The sequence below is a fragment of the Podarcis pityusensis genome, assembly GCF_964106645.2.
Source record: "Podarcis pityusensis genome assembly, chromosome: 1".
Lineage (NCBI taxonomy): Eukaryota > Metazoa > Chordata > Lepidosauria > Squamata > Lacertidae > Podarcis > Podarcis pityusensis.
The window spans coordinates 122,783,812-122,801,993 of record NC_138028.1 but is presented as its reverse complement, the minus strand read 5'-3'; the positions used below and the strand labels follow the sequence as shown (position 1 = coordinate 122,801,993).

The 18,182-nt window shown below is 42.9% G+C and overlaps 1 protein-coding gene across 1 annotated transcript in view; it reads right to left on the bottom strand.

Annotated features, from left to right (window-relative positions):
* Positions 1-18,182, bottom strand: part of DNAH7 (dynein axonemal heavy chain 7) — a 152,997-nt gene that overhangs the window by 109,804 nt on the left and 25,011 nt on the right. The window contains exons 9-18 of the mRNA XM_081023134.1: positions 17,979-18,098; positions 16,841-17,024; positions 14,639-14,818; positions 13,887-14,162; positions 13,148-13,275; positions 10,522-10,600; positions 9,920-10,144; positions 8,492-8,638; positions 6,641-7,326; positions 3,938-4,124 (exon numbers count right to left, since the gene is read on the bottom strand). Of these exons, the coding sequence (XP_080879260.1) occupies positions 3,938-4,124; positions 6,641-7,326; positions 8,492-8,638; positions 9,920-10,144; positions 10,522-10,600; positions 13,148-13,275; positions 13,887-14,162; positions 14,639-14,818; positions 16,841-17,024; positions 17,979-18,098 (2,212 nt within the window). The remainder of the gene's footprint in view (positions 1-3,937; positions 4,125-6,640; positions 7,327-8,491; positions 8,639-9,919; positions 10,145-10,521; positions 10,601-13,147; positions 13,276-13,886; positions 14,163-14,638; positions 14,819-16,840; positions 17,025-17,978; positions 18,099-18,182) is intronic.

The following is an 18,182-nucleotide window of genomic DNA, read 5'->3' as shown; positions in this document are numbered from 1 at the left end:
GTATCAAGTCCAAACTCCCTTCCCTTCCTTCCCGAGGTTCCACTGTATATATTTTTCCATTTGAATGGACAGGGCAGGAAATTGCTGCAGTTACCTGTTTCCCTTAAGGGTCATCGGGATGAAAATATTTAATACTCAGCTATGGACCTGTACTTCATCAATTAGAATAAGAAGACAACTAGAATAAGAAGATTTAACATGCAGAGATAGGGTTGTGTTTGGTTTCCTCCAGCCAATGTCAGCTTCTTCCAACCACTGACCCTCTCTCACTTCTCCCTCTCTGCATGATATGGATCCTGCAGTCAGAAATCCTGTGTAGTCTAGACAGCTGCTTCCCTTTGGCAACTTGAACTTAAAGATGCTTAAACGCTTATTTTGTGCCCATAATTAAGACAATGATCCCAAACCCAATGACCTGAGTATGGCAATAAGCTACATGAATGGGGAAACAGATTTAAATGTTACGCTACCCGTGCAGACACTCCTCCCTCACATCTCATTCCTTTACTCTTAAGTAGAAATGTTTTCAAATAATCTTGTTACACTGGAGTGACTGAACTTGGAATCAGCATGCTTCCTTGACTATGTACACCATGGGTAGGCAAACTAAGGCCCAGGGACCGGATCAGGCCCAATCACCTTCTAAATCCGGCTTGCGGACGGTCCAGGAATCAGCATGTTTTTACATGAGTAGAATGTATCATTTTATTTAAAATGCATCTCTGGGTTATTTGTGGGGCCTGCCTTGTGTTTTTACATGAATAGAATGTGTGCTTTTATTTAAAATGCATTTGTGGGGCATAGGAATTTGTTCATTATTTTTTCCCCAAAATATAGTCTGGCCCCCCACTTGGTCTGATGTTACAGTGGACCACCCCCCTGCTGAAAAAGTTTGCTGATCCCTGATGTACACCATCCCTACAAAACACATTTTCCTTCTCAAAGTATCCTTGGCACTGCTATTTCTTGACATCCAATGGCCTTTTAAAATGTGTTGGGGGGGTTATTTTTGTTTTTTACTTTTATTATGTACAGTGGTAGCTGTGGTTGCGAACGGGATCCGTTCCAGAGCCCTGTTTGCAACATGAGAAGAACGCAACCCGCGTCTGGGCGTGTCGTGATTTGCTGCTTCTGCGCATGCGCGTGACGTCATTTTGAGCGTCTGCGCATGCATGAGCGGTGAAACCCAGAAGTAACCCTTTCCGGTACTTCCAGGTCGCCGCGGGATGCAACCTGAAAAAGCTCAACCTGAAGCAAACGCAACACGAGGTATGACTGTATTTTGGGTTTTTAAATTGTGATTTTATGTTGCATCCGCCCGGAGACCTGCAGGTATAAGGCAGTATACAAATGTAATAATTGAAAATAATAAAATAAGCTTTGGGTAATCTTTCCTGTCCCCCAGATGCTTTCTATGCCCTTTCACCCTCTGCCCGGAGAAAAATGCTCTGATTGACGCCACATGAGCACCCTCAAGCGGTAGATGCAATAAATGTACATTTTAGCACATTTTAGCACAGGCTACAGCCACCCATTTTCACGATTCCCTCTGGCTATATTTCACAGCTACAACTGTGATGGAACATCAGGAATAAACAAGGCAGTCATGGATCAAGATTTTACAGAGAACTGATGCTATTTGCGGATATCTTGCGGGTGGGGGGGGGGAATTAAAACTCCACTGCGGCAAAGCCAGGGCATGGAAAAAGAATCTCTGGTCTGTTATTATGCCAAATTCCCTATCCTAAGATATTTTAACTTCCATTTCTCTTCCCACGTTGATAAAGATCACGCCTTTATTCGATTCGTTTAATCAAAAGCCAGGACGAAATCAAAAGAGCAATTTCGTCCTCATTGCTCTGAGCCACACAGATAAAGCCTATTCAAATCTGGGGTAAAACACAGGGCAATGGGGATTTTTACAGTTTTTCGCAGCAATTATAAAACACAACAGCAAGTCAGAAAATCAACGCACAGGCTTAAATTTAGTTTACAACGATAGGGGATTTTTGTTCACAACTATAAAACCCAGTTGCTAATCCTAGACACACACTGCCACCTTCTGGGGAAAGGATCCTGAGAGTTAATGCACGTGGAAATGGAATGGCAGGATGAGCTACCAGACTGTTCGTCTTAAGTACTGAGCTTTATTTTCAGTCGTCAAATAATTTTTATGGAGTTTTTATAATTACATTGCAGCAAAGCTAAAGAAAAACAGGGAAATGAAATGAAAATATCACAGAGAGCAGAGGATCTTTGTTGTCCCCCAATTCTATGATTCTATGGCTACAAACACTCTCTCTCTCTCTCTCTCTCTCTCTCACACACACACACACACACACACACACACTTCAAGATCAGCCTGATTATGTCTTGTAATAAGGCAGGGATACCAAGACTTGCACCCAGAACTTTTACATTCGACCTACAAAGGAGCAGATGACATTTTCAACGCCACGTTTTTACGACATGCAAATCCAAACCTTTGCACGGTTAGGCTTCACTTGCCTAGTGCCAATTAAGTGTGCACAGGGCTGCAACCTAAGGGCCTGATCCCACTGAGTTCCCTGTGGTTTATCCTCTAATAAGGACAGAATAGGCATAATACGGGTCATTGGGCTACTGTGACTGCTTTGCTCTGTTCCTTATAACATCTAGTTTAACAAACGCATTACGGGACTTTGCATTGCCTATGCTCCACCCCCACCCCCAATGGCTGCTGACAGCCGGAACGACACTATTTCACATATCGTGTTGAAGTAGACATTACTGGGAAGAGGGGGTGAAAGAGACATGGAGACATGGAACAGGGGCAGCTCAGTGTCTCCCACAATGCCTAGTGTGCACAGGATTGCAGCCTAATATTAATAATAATAATTTATTATTTAAACCCTGCACATCTGGCTGGGTTTCCCCAGCTACTCCGGATGGCTCCTAACAGAATATTAAAAACATGGATAAAACATCAAACATTAAAAACTTCCCTAAACAGGGTTGCCTTCTGATGTCTTCTAAAAGTCAGATAGTTGTTTATTTCCTTGACATCTGATGGGAGGGTGTTCCATAGGGTGGGCGCCACTACCGAGAAGGCCCTCTGCCTGGTTCCCTGTAACCTCACTTCTTGCAGTGAGGGAACTGCCAGAAGGCCCTCGGAGCTGGACCTCAGTGTCAGGGCTGAACGACGGGCGTAAAGAGGCTCCTTACTTGCATGCTTATTCAGAAGTAAGTTCACTGTGCTTCCCAGCGGTGTATTCCAGAACTGCAATTTAAGTTTTGCTGACGTTATTGGGACTTACTTCTGAGCAAGCATACTGAGGACCAGATATACAGTTGCAGCCCAAAATGCATGTACAGTGGTACCTCGGGTTAAGTACTTAATTTGTTCCGGAGGTCCATTCTTAACCTGAAACTGTTCTTAGCCTGAAGCACCACTTTAGCTAATGGGGCCTCCCGCTGCCACCGCGCCACCAGAGCACGATTTCTGTTCTTATCCTGAAGCAAAGTTCTTAACCTGAAGCACTATTTCTGGGTTAGCGGAGTCTGTAACCTGAAGCGTATGTAACCCGAGGTACCACTGTAATTGAAAGTAACCCCGCTTGAAATTGATGCTACTTAGTAAACATCAGAGTAAGTTCAAGACACTGAGTTGCCTTTCACAATTATAATGTCTTTCATTCCTACAATTACATGCATTCTTCCTAATATTCCTTCAAGTTAACAATGGTTACTTTTCAACAGGATAGTTTTCAGCATGTGAAATTTAGTTTAGGACAGACTTTATTTCTGAATTGATTTTTAGAAGTGTTTTTGAGCTTAGTAAGACAAACCACAATTCCCTTTTTGTTACCATCAGTAGTTCTTTTCTGATTTCTAGATCATATGGGTTGCTCATAGACCACGTTATGCATGCTGTTTCAAAAACAGAACAAATGTTTACCTGGATGGCACATTTCATGATGTCCTTCCATGTTTTGTCCACAGAGGTGAATCGCCTCCCTTCTTCAGGCATCTGAGCCATAATGTCAGGGGAACTGAAAATTGGCTCCAGATACAACCAAGTGGCCTGAACTTTGAGCCATTCATCCAGGATCTCCTGCACCAGCAAAAGTTTTGCTTCCCATTCCCTGCAAAACAGAACACACAGAGTTTTAGATCCTTGCTTACAGAAGCAACCTTTCTCTTGGGATGAATGCCCAACAAGGCGCATAGTAAGTCTAAAAATTTCATACACCTGTAGAACTGGGAGTAAGGAAAAAATGCTAGCTCCGATGTAGTTCTTTCTCATGGTTTCACAAAGGAAAGCAGTTCCAGAGCCTGTGCTTACCCAACAACACAATGCTTCATGCCCTGTTCCCTTTCCCATCCTAGTCTCAGTTGGCTGGGGAATCCATACAGTGAAATGCAAATTTTGTACCAAAAAGTCTCAGGCAATAGGAGTATAGCATCTAGATCAAGGGAAGTAATAGTGCCACTGTATTCTGCTCTGGTCAGACCTCACCTGGAGTACTGTGTCCAGTTCTGGGCACCACAGTTCAAGAAGGACACTGACAAACTGGAACGTGTCCAGAGGAGGGCAACCAAAATGGTCAAAGGCCTGGAAATGATGCCTTATGAGGAACGGCTAAGGCAGCTGGGCATGTTTAGCCTGGAGAAGAGGAGGTTAAGGGGTGATATGATAGCCATGTTCAAATATATAAAAGGATGTCACACAGAGGAGGGAGAAAGGTTGTTTTCTGCTGCTCCAGAGAAGCGGACACGGAGCAATGGATCCAAACTACAAGAAAGAAGATTCCACCTAAACATTAGGAAGAACTTCCTGACAGTAAGAGCTGTTCGACAGTGGAATTTGCTGCCAAGGAGTGTGGTGGAGTCTCCTTCTTTGGAGGTCTTTAAGCAGAGGCTTGACAACAATATGTCAGGAGTGCTCTGATGGTGTTTCCTGCTAGGCAGGGGGTTGGACTCGATGGCCCTTGTGGTCTCTTCCAACTCTATGATTCTATGATTCTATGAACAACACAATGATTCATGCCCTGTTCCCTTTCCCATCCTAGTCTCAGTTGGCTGGGGAATCCATACAGTGAAATGCAAATTTTGTACCAAAAAGTCTCAGGCTATTAAGGTTGAGCATAAAAGGTGTAACTAATTTTCCATAGTAACAACAATAACAAAAATTTATTATTTATACCCTGCCCATTTAGCTGGGTTTTTCCACAGCCACTCTGGGCAGCTCCCAACAGAATATTAAAAACATGATAAAACATCAGACATTAAAAACTTTCCTAAACAGGGCTGCCTTCAGATGTCTTCTAAAAGTCAGGTGGTTGTGTATTTCCTTGACCTGCACCTCCATGGACAGCTGTGAGTCCAAAATGACTCCCAGGCTGTGCACCTGGTCCTTCAGGGGCACAGTTACCCCATTCAGGACCAGGGAGTCCACCACATCCACCTGCCCCCTGTCCCCCCAAAACAGTACTTCTGTCTTGTCAGGATTCAACCTCAATCTTTTTGCCACCATCCATCCTCCAACCACTTCCAGGCACTCACACAGGACCTTCACCGCCTTCACTGGTTCTGATTTAAAAGAGAGGTAGGGCTGAATATCATTCGCATACTGATGAACACCCAGGCCAAACCCACATGGGAGAGATGATGATGATGATGATGATGGCATATACAGACGGGGGAGGGGGTTGTATCTCAGTACATACTGCATTGTGTAGTTTTTTAAATCATATGTATGACTTCCACCCTCTAAAAGTTGTAGTGTAGATATGATTTAACGCGTGACCTATGTTATGTTAAGTTTTTTTAAAAAAAAACACAATTCTGCTTTTTTCTAGATTGATCAGTTTAATGCAGAGGAGGCGGCGTATGGGGGAGAGGACAGAACCCTGAGGCACCCCACAAGTGAGAGCCCAGGGGTCTGAACACTCATCCCCCAACACCACTTTCTGGACATGGCCCAGGAGGAAGGAGCAGAACCATTGTATAACAGTGCCCCCAGCTCCCAGCTCATCTACATGGTCCAGAAGGATTTCATGGTTGATGGTTTCAAATCCATAGACCTGTCCAATTTGCCTGCTTATTTAATATCCACTCTTTGTGTTTTTGTAAAGCCAAGAGGAGAGTGACACAGGAGAAGCAGGAGTACATCTGTACAGAAACATAAAACCAATACGTATTATGTTTTCCCTCAGCATTTTACTTCACAGGGTTCCTGTGAGATTGCATGATGTAATAATGGTAGGGCCCAAGTAGGGACTGGTGGGAAATTAAGCAGAGGGTGGGCTCTGGGAGCCAAACTCTCCCTCCACCATAATGCTTTCCCTCCAAAAAATGTCCTACCTACTTTCCCTCCCAGAGGAGGCTACTTCCAGTTTCAAAGGGGGGAAAAAGAGAAAAACCACAGGAGTTAAGGGGGATTGAGAGTTTCCCTCTCTTCTCCAGCCTGCCCTATACTTTAAACTACCTTCCTCCCACGTTGACTTTATAAGAAATCAGCAATTTGCTTTTTCACAATGGTCTGCCACTCTCCCATGTCCTTTGAGCCACAAATAGCTTTGAATGATCTACACCACAAATCAAACAAGGCCACTTGTGCGCTATGTTATTGACGTCGCCCACTTAGGAAATATTTTACCTCATCTTCTTTTCGTAAGGTTTAATGAAAGGAGATCCTCTCATGGTCTGCGTTTTAACGATGTGGTCATCCAGCAACATCTGAATATCATCCACAGACGATAAAATGTGAGTCCCGGTTTCCCTGTAAGGAAGAAGAACAAATTCCATGGCATCCCATTCTGAAATCATTTTCACCATGGCCTTCTCAAGCGAATGCTCTTTGCTGGCTGTTTCACTGATGCCTTCGAATTTTTCCAAGAATGGCTCGAGGTGCATATCAATATAGGAAGAGACAGTTGAATCTTCGGAGGGCTTCAGAGGGAACCCGGCTATTTCTGACATGGCCTCCCAATGCCGGTCTTGCAAGCCGGGGTTGCAAATCACTTGGATCAACGGAATGTGCTCCTTAAATTCCTCCACTTTTGTCCTGACCCTCGTTGTTAGAAATAAGGCATTCGGGGAATCGTGGAAGGTTTTTTCCAGTTTGTACAATGCACGCCAGTAGTTCCCTGTATCCATCTCAACTGTGTCCGGGTTCACCTTGGTGAATATTCCATCCATCCAGTTTCTGTATTTGGTGTTAAACTCTACTGCCATATCGTAAAGCCGAAGATACGGATTTAGGGTATCTTGGATTTTTTTACGTTGAGGATACTGAGATGCTAACCACCCGTACGCCTCCTCCTCTGCATTAAACTGATCAATCTAGAGAAAAAGCAGATTATTTTTTTTTAAAAAAGTAACATAACGTAAGTCACACGTTAAATCATATCTACACTACAACTTTTAGAGGGTGGAAGTCATACATATGATTTAAAAATCTACACAATGCAGTAGGTACAGAGATACCAAAAAAACCCCTGTCTGTGTATGCCATAATAATAATAATAATAATAATAATAATAATAATTTATAACCCGCCCATCTAGCTGGGTTTCCCCAGCCACTCTGGGCGGCTCCCAACAGAACATTAAAAACACGATAAAAGATCAAACATTAAAAACTTCCCTAAAGAGGGCTGCTTTCAGATGTCTTCTAAAAGTCAGTTGTATATTTCCTTGACATCTGATGGTTTCTGCCCAGAGATGGAAAGAAGATGTAGTACCAAACAAGGAATAGTGGCTAATTAAATTAATGGACTATGCCGAAATGGCAAGGTTAATGGATGTAATAAGAAACCAAGAAGAAGAGGTTTTTTTATTAAAGATTGGGGAAAATTTGTGGAATTATTTGAAAAACTCATGTATGCAAATAAGCTCATTAGCAGGATTAACGTAAAACAAGCAGTTGAACATATCATTAAGAGAAACTAAAGAATAAACTAAAGATGGGGTAATGCGGAAAATGCAGTATGAAAATTAAAATTAAAAAGAAACCACCAAAGGGGAGGGAGGGAAATCAAATATATGTATATTAGAAATGTATGTGATTTGTGTTTTTGTCTGTAAATCTTTGAAAAACAAAAAATACAGTTGTACCTTGGTTGTTGAACGCTTTGGCACTTGTACGTTTTGGCTCCCAAACGCCGCAAACCTGGAAGTGAGTGTTCCAGTTTGCAAACGTTTTTTGGAAGCTGAACATCCGACACAGCTTCTGGTTGAGTGCAGGAAGCTCCTGCAGCCAATCGGAAGCCACGCCTTCGTTTCCGAACATTTTTGGAAGTTTTCACTACTCTGACTTCAACAAACCTGACATCATCTACGTTGTCAGGTATATTGCAGGTAGCAGTGGATTCCCATAAACAACCTCACAGACAAAATGGGGAGGCCTGGCAGCCCACATTTGCCAGAATTGAATCTGAGACCTTCTGTATGGTCTGTCATTGAGCTAAAAGCTACCATCCTCTATGAAGACAAACCCAAAGCCTTACCTTATCAGCAGCTGCATCTAGCTTTGTATTCAACGCCTGGGCTTTTTTCAGGTATCGGTTGATTTCCTGAAGGTCCCCGTAAGAATAAAATTCTTCAACTTGCTTAGCGTAACTCTCTAGCTCCTCGACAAATCTTTCACAGCGCATCTAATAAAAAGTTGCAGATATGAGACAGAGGCATGCATACACATCATACAGTATTAGAATACGAGGGCAGAAGTTTATTTGTACATATTTAGTATGCCTTTTGTCACTGGGTTTGCACTGGGTTTCCCTGTTTAGGGAAGCTTTTAATGTTTATTAAAACATTAGGGAATGTTTAGGGAAGCTTTTAATGTATTACAGTATTTTAATATTTTTTGGGAAGCTGCCCAGAGTGGCTGGGGAAGCCCAGCCAGATGGGTGGGGTATAAATCATAAATATATTATTATTATTATTATTATTATTATTATTATTATTATTAATAGAAATAAAAAATACAGAAGATCAGTACTGTAATTCAAGAGAGAGCCAAGGTTCTAAAACAGCCTAGCCATAAAGCCTATAAAACAGGCATCCCCAAACTCAGCCCTCCAGATGTTTTGGGACTACAGTTCCCATCATCCCTGACCACTGGTCCTGTTGGTTAGGGATGATGGGAGTTGTAGTCCCAAAACATCTGGAGGGCCAAGTTTGGGGATGCCTTCTACAAAGCAATTAATTTAACTATTTCCCATGGAACTATTACACATAAAACCTTTAGGATTATGACTTATATTTTAAAAGATAAGCCGGGATGCTTTGTGAGCTAACAAGTTAAGGCCCCAACCCAGCTGTAGAAGCACAGAACCACAGAACTGTGGAGTTGGAAGGGACCCCGAGGGTCATCTAGTCCAACCCCCTGCAATGCAGGAATCTCAATGAAATCATCCATGGCAGATGGCCATCCAACCTCTACTTAGAAACCTCCAAAGAAGGGCAAATGTTTTTGTATATCATCCCCATTTGCTGGATGGATCAGGGCGGAAATACTTTACTGCTGGGATTTTGGTAGGTCAAATCACACTATTAAAAGGAGTAAAGCCTAAATTGGCACTTGCCTTGAGCAAGTTAACTGATATCCAATTGCTTTAAAATAAACACTATCAGCACAACAACTATTATCCCAGTAAACCAAGTACAGTGGTACCTCAGGTTACAGACGCTTCAGGTTACAGACGCTTCAGGTTACAGACTCCGCTAACCCAGAAATAGTACCTCGGGTTAAGAACTTTACCTCAGGATGAGAATAGAAATCACGTGGCAGAGGCAGCGGGAGGCCCCATTAGCTAAAGTGGTACCTCAGGTTAAGAACAGTTTCAGGTTAAGAACGGACCTCCAGAACAAATTAAGTTCTTAACCTGAGGTACCACTGTACCTTTAAAAAAGAAGAAGAATTGAACGCTTACTTTAAGCCCTTCTTGAAATTGTTCTGTTTTCTCCTTAATGATCTTTCTGTGTTCTTCAAAAATCTCCCCCATTCGCCCATACCATTGAAAGACACTGTTGTTCAGTCGAATATCTACTGGCGAAAGATTTGTACACTCTATCAGGAATGCAAGGCAGTTTTTAGAGTCAATTAATCTCTGCTCCATCTCCAGCATGTCAACTGTCTCCACTTTCTCGATATAAGCCTAGTGGGGGAAGAAACAACAACCGATTCATGTTCTTGGTGGCAAACACGTTTTAGCACTCTTTCAACCTGAAAAAAATTCATTTATTGCATTTTAATGGACAACTAGTATTTATTCACTTCTTCATTTTTAAACATAAAGTACAGCCACACTCCAAGACAGAATTAGGTTTGCTTAGATATGGCGAAAGGAATTCTGAATAGGGTCATTAAAGTGTGCTTTATAAAAATTTGTTAAGCCGAAAAGGAAGGAAACATGGGGTCACTTGTCCTGGGCGGTACTTTTGCATCGCCTGTGTGGATTCTTAGAATTGAGATAACCTTTGGTTTTCAGTTTTTTTAAAGTAAATTTATTTCCTTGCAGAAAGAAATGCATACCTTAAATTCCATTAGTTCGTGTGTATTTGATGGCGTGGAAAGGGCCTTCTCTGCTATCTTTTCAAACTCTTCACACAGCCTTAAGTTGGAAAAGCAAATTAGATAGATGGGTAGATAGACAGAAACATACATGCAACAGATTTAAGAAAGCAATCCTTTTCACATTCCAGTGACGCAGTGCCTTTCGGTCTCAGCAGTGAGCAGACTTCAGGCTTCCTAGAAGTCCAAGATCCACCACCCAGTATCCTCTGGAAAAGTAATCTCTCAAAGGACCTGTTGATGGCATTTTACCATTGTACTGTTGAGAGTGTATTAACTTATGGTCTCTGTGTGTGGTTTGGGAGCTGCACGGTCAGGAGAAAAACAACACTGTCCAAGCTTGTAAAGACTGTGGAGAGAATAGTTGGGCGCACTCTTCCCACCTTGGATCAAATCTATACTTCCAGGTGCCATAAGAAAGCTGCAGAGATAGTGCAGGATAGTGCGCACCCCGGAAATGATCTCTTTCAGCTTCTGCCTTCTGGAAGAAGGTACAGGGTTATAAAGACTAGGAAACAGTTTCTATCCAAATGTGATTTTGGTTTTAAACGCAGTGTAAGGTAGTCTCTATGTGAGTATATTGTATTCAATTATGGGGTATTCAGAGTTTTTAGGGGCTAACCAGGCTGGGATAGTTGGGATAGCAGGCTTGTTGGTTTTTGAATGTCTGATGTAGATTTTTTTCAGTTTCGTTGTTCTGTATGGGACAATGACAATAAAGATTATTGTATTGTATCGTACAGAAGAATTTGGAACCCTGGGTTCATTCCGCCCCCAGGGCTTTCACACAAAAATCCACTCCAGGTTAGCTTCTCCCTCCAACCAGCTTTCTTCATTACAGCAGTAAAATGTGGATGAGTAAGTTTGTTGTCTTCATTCTAAAACAATCGGAAGCCAGTAATTATCGCTATCTAATTCAAATCTACCAGGAGATCCAAGTCTACCTTCCATCTTAACTTAAGCATCCTTCTACAACAGAGGAGAAGGGAAGGCCTATGCGCTTCCCATTCTGAATGTCTTTTATAAAACAATTCCACAGCCAGGCAGCGTCAGAGAGAGGGCAGGCAGAGTTGTGCCGCAGAAGAAAAAACTGTCGCTTTACTGGGAACAGGGACCATATGATAGGGCCTGATCCTTTGTGCAGAACTGCCAAACCTATCAAGAAACAATGCAAGGGGCAAAAAAACTATAGCCCGAGCAATTATAATTGAGCGATAACTTGAGTGAGGTGCACAGTGGCATGAGAACATATAGGGCAGCAAGAACAGAGCATCTTAAAAAAAGAACATGTCCTGATCCAAGAAGGGGAGATTCACACACGCAAACAGCCTTCCAAGTGCACAACCAATGCTGATGAAGACGTGCATTCGGACACAGGCATTCCCATCCACATGGCATTCCCATACAGGCCCAATTGAATCGACTACATCGGAATTGAGAAGCCTCAGGCTCAGGGCTAAATGTGACTATTCCATCTTCTCCTGCATGGTCCCTTCCAACTCTCTACAACTCTATGATTTTTGCCTGGCTGGGATGCATCCTTGAACTCCGATGATGCCACTTTGCTGAGGAGCAAAAACCTCAGATGTTTGTATGGCTGCCATGTAGCTAATTGCACAAAGGAAAGAGTTACATCCATTGACCCACCCACCTTTCCCTCTGGCCACATCCACCACTGGCCCACAGACACAGAATGAAGACACCACTGGCCCACAGACCTGGAAGGCTGGAAAAAGGTTGCCCAAACTTATACTGGGTACACCTTTTCATGTGGTTACAGATCCAGATCCTAAACGCCCCAACGCACACACTCACACACAGGGTGACCGTCCCTAGGTCGGAGGAGCGCTGAGGAGTATTGGGAACGGACACAAGCGGGGAGACAGGTAGATAAAGGTGAGCAATGAAACGCGGTGAATTTACGCGCACACGCCGCTGTGTTATTTAGCGGTGCCGCAACGGTGAGTGGGGAGATATGGGGGGGAGGAGTTCAAGGACAAGCACTCTAATCAATTTAAAGCAGATGGGCAAGGCAAATCAAATATCGGGCACAAACCATGAGCTCCGATACCCCCGCCTGACAAAATAAGCACAAATAAATGAAGCCACTACCCAAAATTTAAAAGACCAGCAAAAGCAAAGTAAAATATCCGCGCACACTCCCCCCGAACCCGGAAGCTCAGGAAATACTTCCCTGGCAGCAGAAGACGATCCCGTTGACTCGCAACGGGACGATGAAGAGTGAGGCTGGGAAGATGGCGCCGCAGCAATTTAGGCTGCTAAACACGCCCCCTCGCAGGCACCTGGATGGGTGCCTGCCGTGGGAGTGGGCGCCAGCCAGGTGAGTGGGAGGCAGGGGGCTAACGCCCCCTGCTTGAGGCGTAGTCCGGATCCCGACCGCAACCACTCCCCTCTCTTGCAGGAGGAGAGTCTTTGCCCAAACTTATACTGGGTACACCTTTTCAAGTGGTTACAGATCCAGATCCTAAACTGCAGCCATCAGCTGTTACAAATTAGGTGCCCCCCTATTAGACTTGGATCAGGGCCACCATTGTTTGTACTTAAAAAAAAAAGATATTACTCTTACCTCGTATTTAGATCCTGATGGTCTTTGAACATTTTGGCAATGATTTTGGAACAAATAGCATCAGCTCGTTTTGTCAGCGTTCTAATCAGTTCATCACAGTGCAACTCAAACATTCCAAGACGAATAACCTGCAGCACAAATACGGGTGAGAAATTTGTTAATCACAGAAAGCAATAATCCCCCCCCCCCAAAAAAAATACAGAGAACCACAGCTAATTTTTTTTTTTTTAAATAATATTAAATAAAATTATAATAATCCTGCTGATCATTTGCATTTTTTCTTTCTAAACACCCTGGAAAGGTTAAAAAAGTAAAAGGTAAAGGACCCCTGGACGATTAAGTCCAGTCAAAGGTGACTATGGGGTTGCAGTGCTCATCTCACTTTCAGGCCGAGGAAGCCAGCGTTTGTCCACAGACAGCTTTCCTGGTCTTGTGGCCAGCATGACTAAACCGCTTCCGGTGCAACGGAACACCGTGATGGAAACTAGCATGCATGGGAAAGCCGTTTACCTTCCCACCGCAGTCGTCCCTATTTATCTATTTTCACTGCCATGCTTTCGAACTGCTAGGATGACAGGAGCTGGGACCGAGCAATGGGAGCTCGCCCTGTCACGGGGATTCGAACTGCCGACCTTCTGATCTACAAGCCCAAGAGGCTCAGTGATTTAGACCACAGCGCCACCCATGTCCTGGAGAACACTAAATGAAACTGCCCAGCCCACTTCCATGCATACATTACCTTTCTAGAATTGTACTGAATTTCATCCCGGAGGTTTTGATACTGGGCAATTGCTCCTGTTATTTCGTCATACGTGTGCTCCTCCGAAAGGAACTGATCGATGTCCCGATCTGCTTGTTTGTTTATCAAATCGTGGTACTTGTCATAGAGTTTGAGGTGCTCAATAGGCGCCACGCTCTGCTTGGCAATCTCATCTCTCACCTTCTTCTTATGCGCTTCCAAAATTTCATCAAGGATTACGGGTCTCAAGTTCATGGATCTGGTCTTGCTTTCAGGCTTTCAAAACAAGATATATGCATGGTTTCTCTTACTTTAAGTATTTTGCTTTGCTTTTTTATTAATAGAAAAATCGAGCGTGCAATATTTTATCAAGTTATACAGGAGCAATCCTATACTGAAGATGTACCAGCTGAATAGATTTGTGACCTAGCAGAAGATGTGCTATGTCAGCAGGTCAGATTATTATTATTATTATTATTATTATTATTATTATTATTATTTCTTCTTTATACCCTGCCCTGGGTGGCTCCCAACAACATATTAAAAACACAATAAAACATCAAACATTTAAAAGTTCCCTAAACAGGGCTGCCTTCAGGAGAATGTTACTGAGAAATCATCTCCTCCGATGTCAACAGAGCTTATGTCCAGGGAAGTAACAGTTCAGATCTATAGCTCACAAGGTATAGTTCAGTTTTTTAGCTCAAGGCTGGCAGAAAAGCAACAAACTATGTTATTAGAGAATTGCTTACCCACTTTGAATAAAGCTTGGTCTCCACTCTGGGCAGGAGGTTAACAGCTTTCACCATAACTGAATAAATATTCAGAAATATGACTTCGTAGTCAGAAAATGTAGGCTCAAACTTAACATTCTCGTTTTCAAGGATCAGCCTTATTATAAATCCCGAGTGTTCATAGGCTCGATGAGATTTCTGCCGAAAAAGAATGAAATGCATTAGCTAGCATACAGAAGAGAAAGCAATCAGGCTCAATGTATTATGACTCCAACCCTGCGCTTGTCATCTGCCCCATGTCCCAGAGAGGTTCAGAGAGTGGCAACAAGAGAACAGCCCTTTTTCTGTGGTGGTTCCCCAATTGTGGAATGCTCTCTCCAGGGAGGCTTGCCATCATTACATGTCTTTAGGTGCTAGGCATTCCTCTTTAACCAGGCCTATGGCTATTCAATAATCTACAGCCTGTGAAAGTGTGGAGGAGACGACTGTTATTATGATGACTAATTTTTTTTTTTTATTAAGCTGTCAGTATGCTTCTTATTAGGGACGCGGGTGGCGCTGTGGGTTAAACCACAGAGCCTAGGGCTTGCCGATCAGAAGCTCCACAACGGGGCGAGCTCCCGTTGCTCGGTCCCTGCTCCTGCCCACCCAGCAGTTCAAAAGCACGTCAAAATGCAAGTAGATAAATAGGTACCACTCCAGCGGGAACATAAATGGTGTTTCCATGCGCTGCTCTGGTTTCGCCAGAAGTGGCTTAGTCATGCTGGCCACATGGCCCGGAAAAACTGTCTGCGGACAAACGTCGGCTCCCTCAGCCAGTAAAGTGAGATGAGCGCCGCAACCCCAGAGTCGTTCGCGACTGGACTTAACTTTCAGGGGTCCTTTACCTTTACCTTTTTGCTTCCTATTATGTTTTTATAATGTTTCTATCGTTGATGTTCTGAAATGTGTTTTTAATGTTGTACACCGCCCTGGGATCTTTTGATACAAAATTTGATAAATTTTGATAAAATAAATTTAATTACTATTATTATTATTATTATTGCTTTTTTCAGCTGGAACTCGCAAGAACTCAATTCCAGAACATCTCAGGTGGATTCCATTGCCATTCTAAGAGAACAAGGGAGATGTTCATGGTGAGTTCCGGCACCTCTATCCCCAGAAAAATAGCTCTTCTTCTTCTTCTTCTTCTTCTTCTTCTTCTTATTATTATGTGTGGGGATGGGTTGTGGCATACTTGGACTCTTCAGACACTTGTCCATTCTTAAAGAAACGTCAAGTTTTCAGGGCTGAAACAATGGCTTCTGTTTTGTTTTGCATTGACTTAGGTACAGATGTCTCTTATCTGTTCACATGAAACATAAAGGTCCCCGAGTCATGATCAAGATATGAAGGAATGAGGCCACCTTACACTGAGCCAGGCCATTGGTCCATCTATCTTAGTGCTCTCCAAGGCTTACTGAGGCTCACTGCATAATGCTAAAACTACGATATGCCGTTACATGCAAAGCAGGCCAATAAGAGGCAATATGAGTTGACTCGTCATGTTGATAGCTATTGACACCTGTTCCACCCTGACTTTCAAATTTGCAAAGATAATTGCAATCAGTACATTAATCACAATCTTCGCGATCATGGTATCTCCCCTGCTAGGCAAAGTATCGGTGCATTAATAATAATTTCACGTGTCTGAATTCACCCTTTCCCCTTGAATATTCAAGACTCGCAATCACTAGCTGAGCATCAGTCACATGTCAGCCAAGCTACAGCGGTGCTCCTTTGTGTATCAAAAGCCCAAAAAATGCCTGATCTTTTACAGCCTTTTGCAGATACAGTGGTACCTCGGGTTACATATGCTTCAGGTTACATACGCTTCAGGTTACAGACTCCACTAACCCAGAAATAGTACCTCGGCTTAAGAACTTTGCTTCAGGATGAGAACAGAAATCGTGCTCCGGCAGCGCGGCAGCAGCGGGAGGCCCCATTAGCTAAAGTGGTACTTCAGGTTAAGAACAGTTTCAGGTTAAGAACGGATCTCCGGAACGAATTAAGTACTTAACCCGAGGTACCACTGTAACTCTATATCTATATCTATATCTATATCTATATCTATATCTATATCTATATCTATATTCCTAGAAAATATATTCATAAAGAAGCACACTGAAACATGGGGCATGTATAGACAAGTTCATAGTCCAGCCGGGGAATCTTACTTACTGGAGGGGCTACAATTAAATCTGTAAAATCCTGCATTGAAACCAAAGCTAAACTTTGAAGTTGCTGGGTCATTAAAGTAGCAGCACAGTTGAAGAAGGCCTCTAATTTAGCACTGCTGGCATTTGTGGGAACTTGCTTTCGTTTATTGCCTTGGTAATAGATATTCTGCACTTCTGGAAACCACCTGAAAGGAAAAGGAAACGTTTTAAGTGAATCTCACCTGAACACACCTTTTAACACTATTTTTGGTATTGTTGACTAAATTGTTTCTGTCAGTATGACCTTTTTTCCCACTAAAAGAAAAACAAGAACTTTCCATCTTATCTGAGGTACCGCAGGCCGCGCGGAAGCATTCTCTTTTATAATGTCCCCTCAACAGGTTTCCCATGTTCTCCTAAGGGTTCAAACGCCCTGTCTTGCAAAACCAGACAATAAAGTCTGAAGCATCAAATAGATGTGAGCTGCTTGACATCAGTGATGTCACGGACACTAGCCAATAGCCAATAACTTGGGAGTCGAACAGAATCCACTCCGGAAGCCAAAATGTTCCAAAATCAAATTGGAGCTTCTGATTGGCTGCAGGGAGCTCCTGCAGCCAATCGGAAGCCGCGGAAGCCCTGTCGGACGATCAGCTTCCAAAAGAACGTTCAGAAACCAGAACAGTCACTTCAGGGTTTCGATTGTTCAGGAGCCAAAACATTCGAGAACTAGACTGTTCGACCTCCAAGGTACGACTGTACAGTCACACAGCCACATTCCACACAGCACTCCAAATGACAATAAACACATTGGCTAAGAGAATAATCACATCTTTCCCAACAAATGAAATATGGTGGGCTCTTCCATGAAAAAAACATTGCAAACCCACCCACCCCACAAAATAATAATATCATTGCAGATTAACAGGAAATTAAAATTAAAACAAAGAGCAGAATTAATTCCAATTGAATACACGAGAGTAGTGACAGGCTGATGTACACATACAGTATACATACCCCTAGACAGTTCTAGTATTCATATCAAAAACAGCATTCAAGTATGACAGGAAACTCCATCCCTGAACAAGCAATCGAAAAAGGAGTTGTGGCCAGCCCTTAAACCTGAGGCACATTATTCACAGAATACGCTTTGGTCTTACTTTTTAAAAAGAGCGTCTTTGGTAGCTTCCATATGCCTCACAACTATGTTCTGGAAGAATGAGAGCTCCATCGATTCCGAACGATTATGAAATGCTTCTTTATCAAATAAGCGCAAAGCTCTGTAGGAGTCATGAAAACAATCTGGTAAACACCTTTTCCCAAGTCACTTGCCTCTGATGTTTATAGCTTTAAACAAAGAAAAC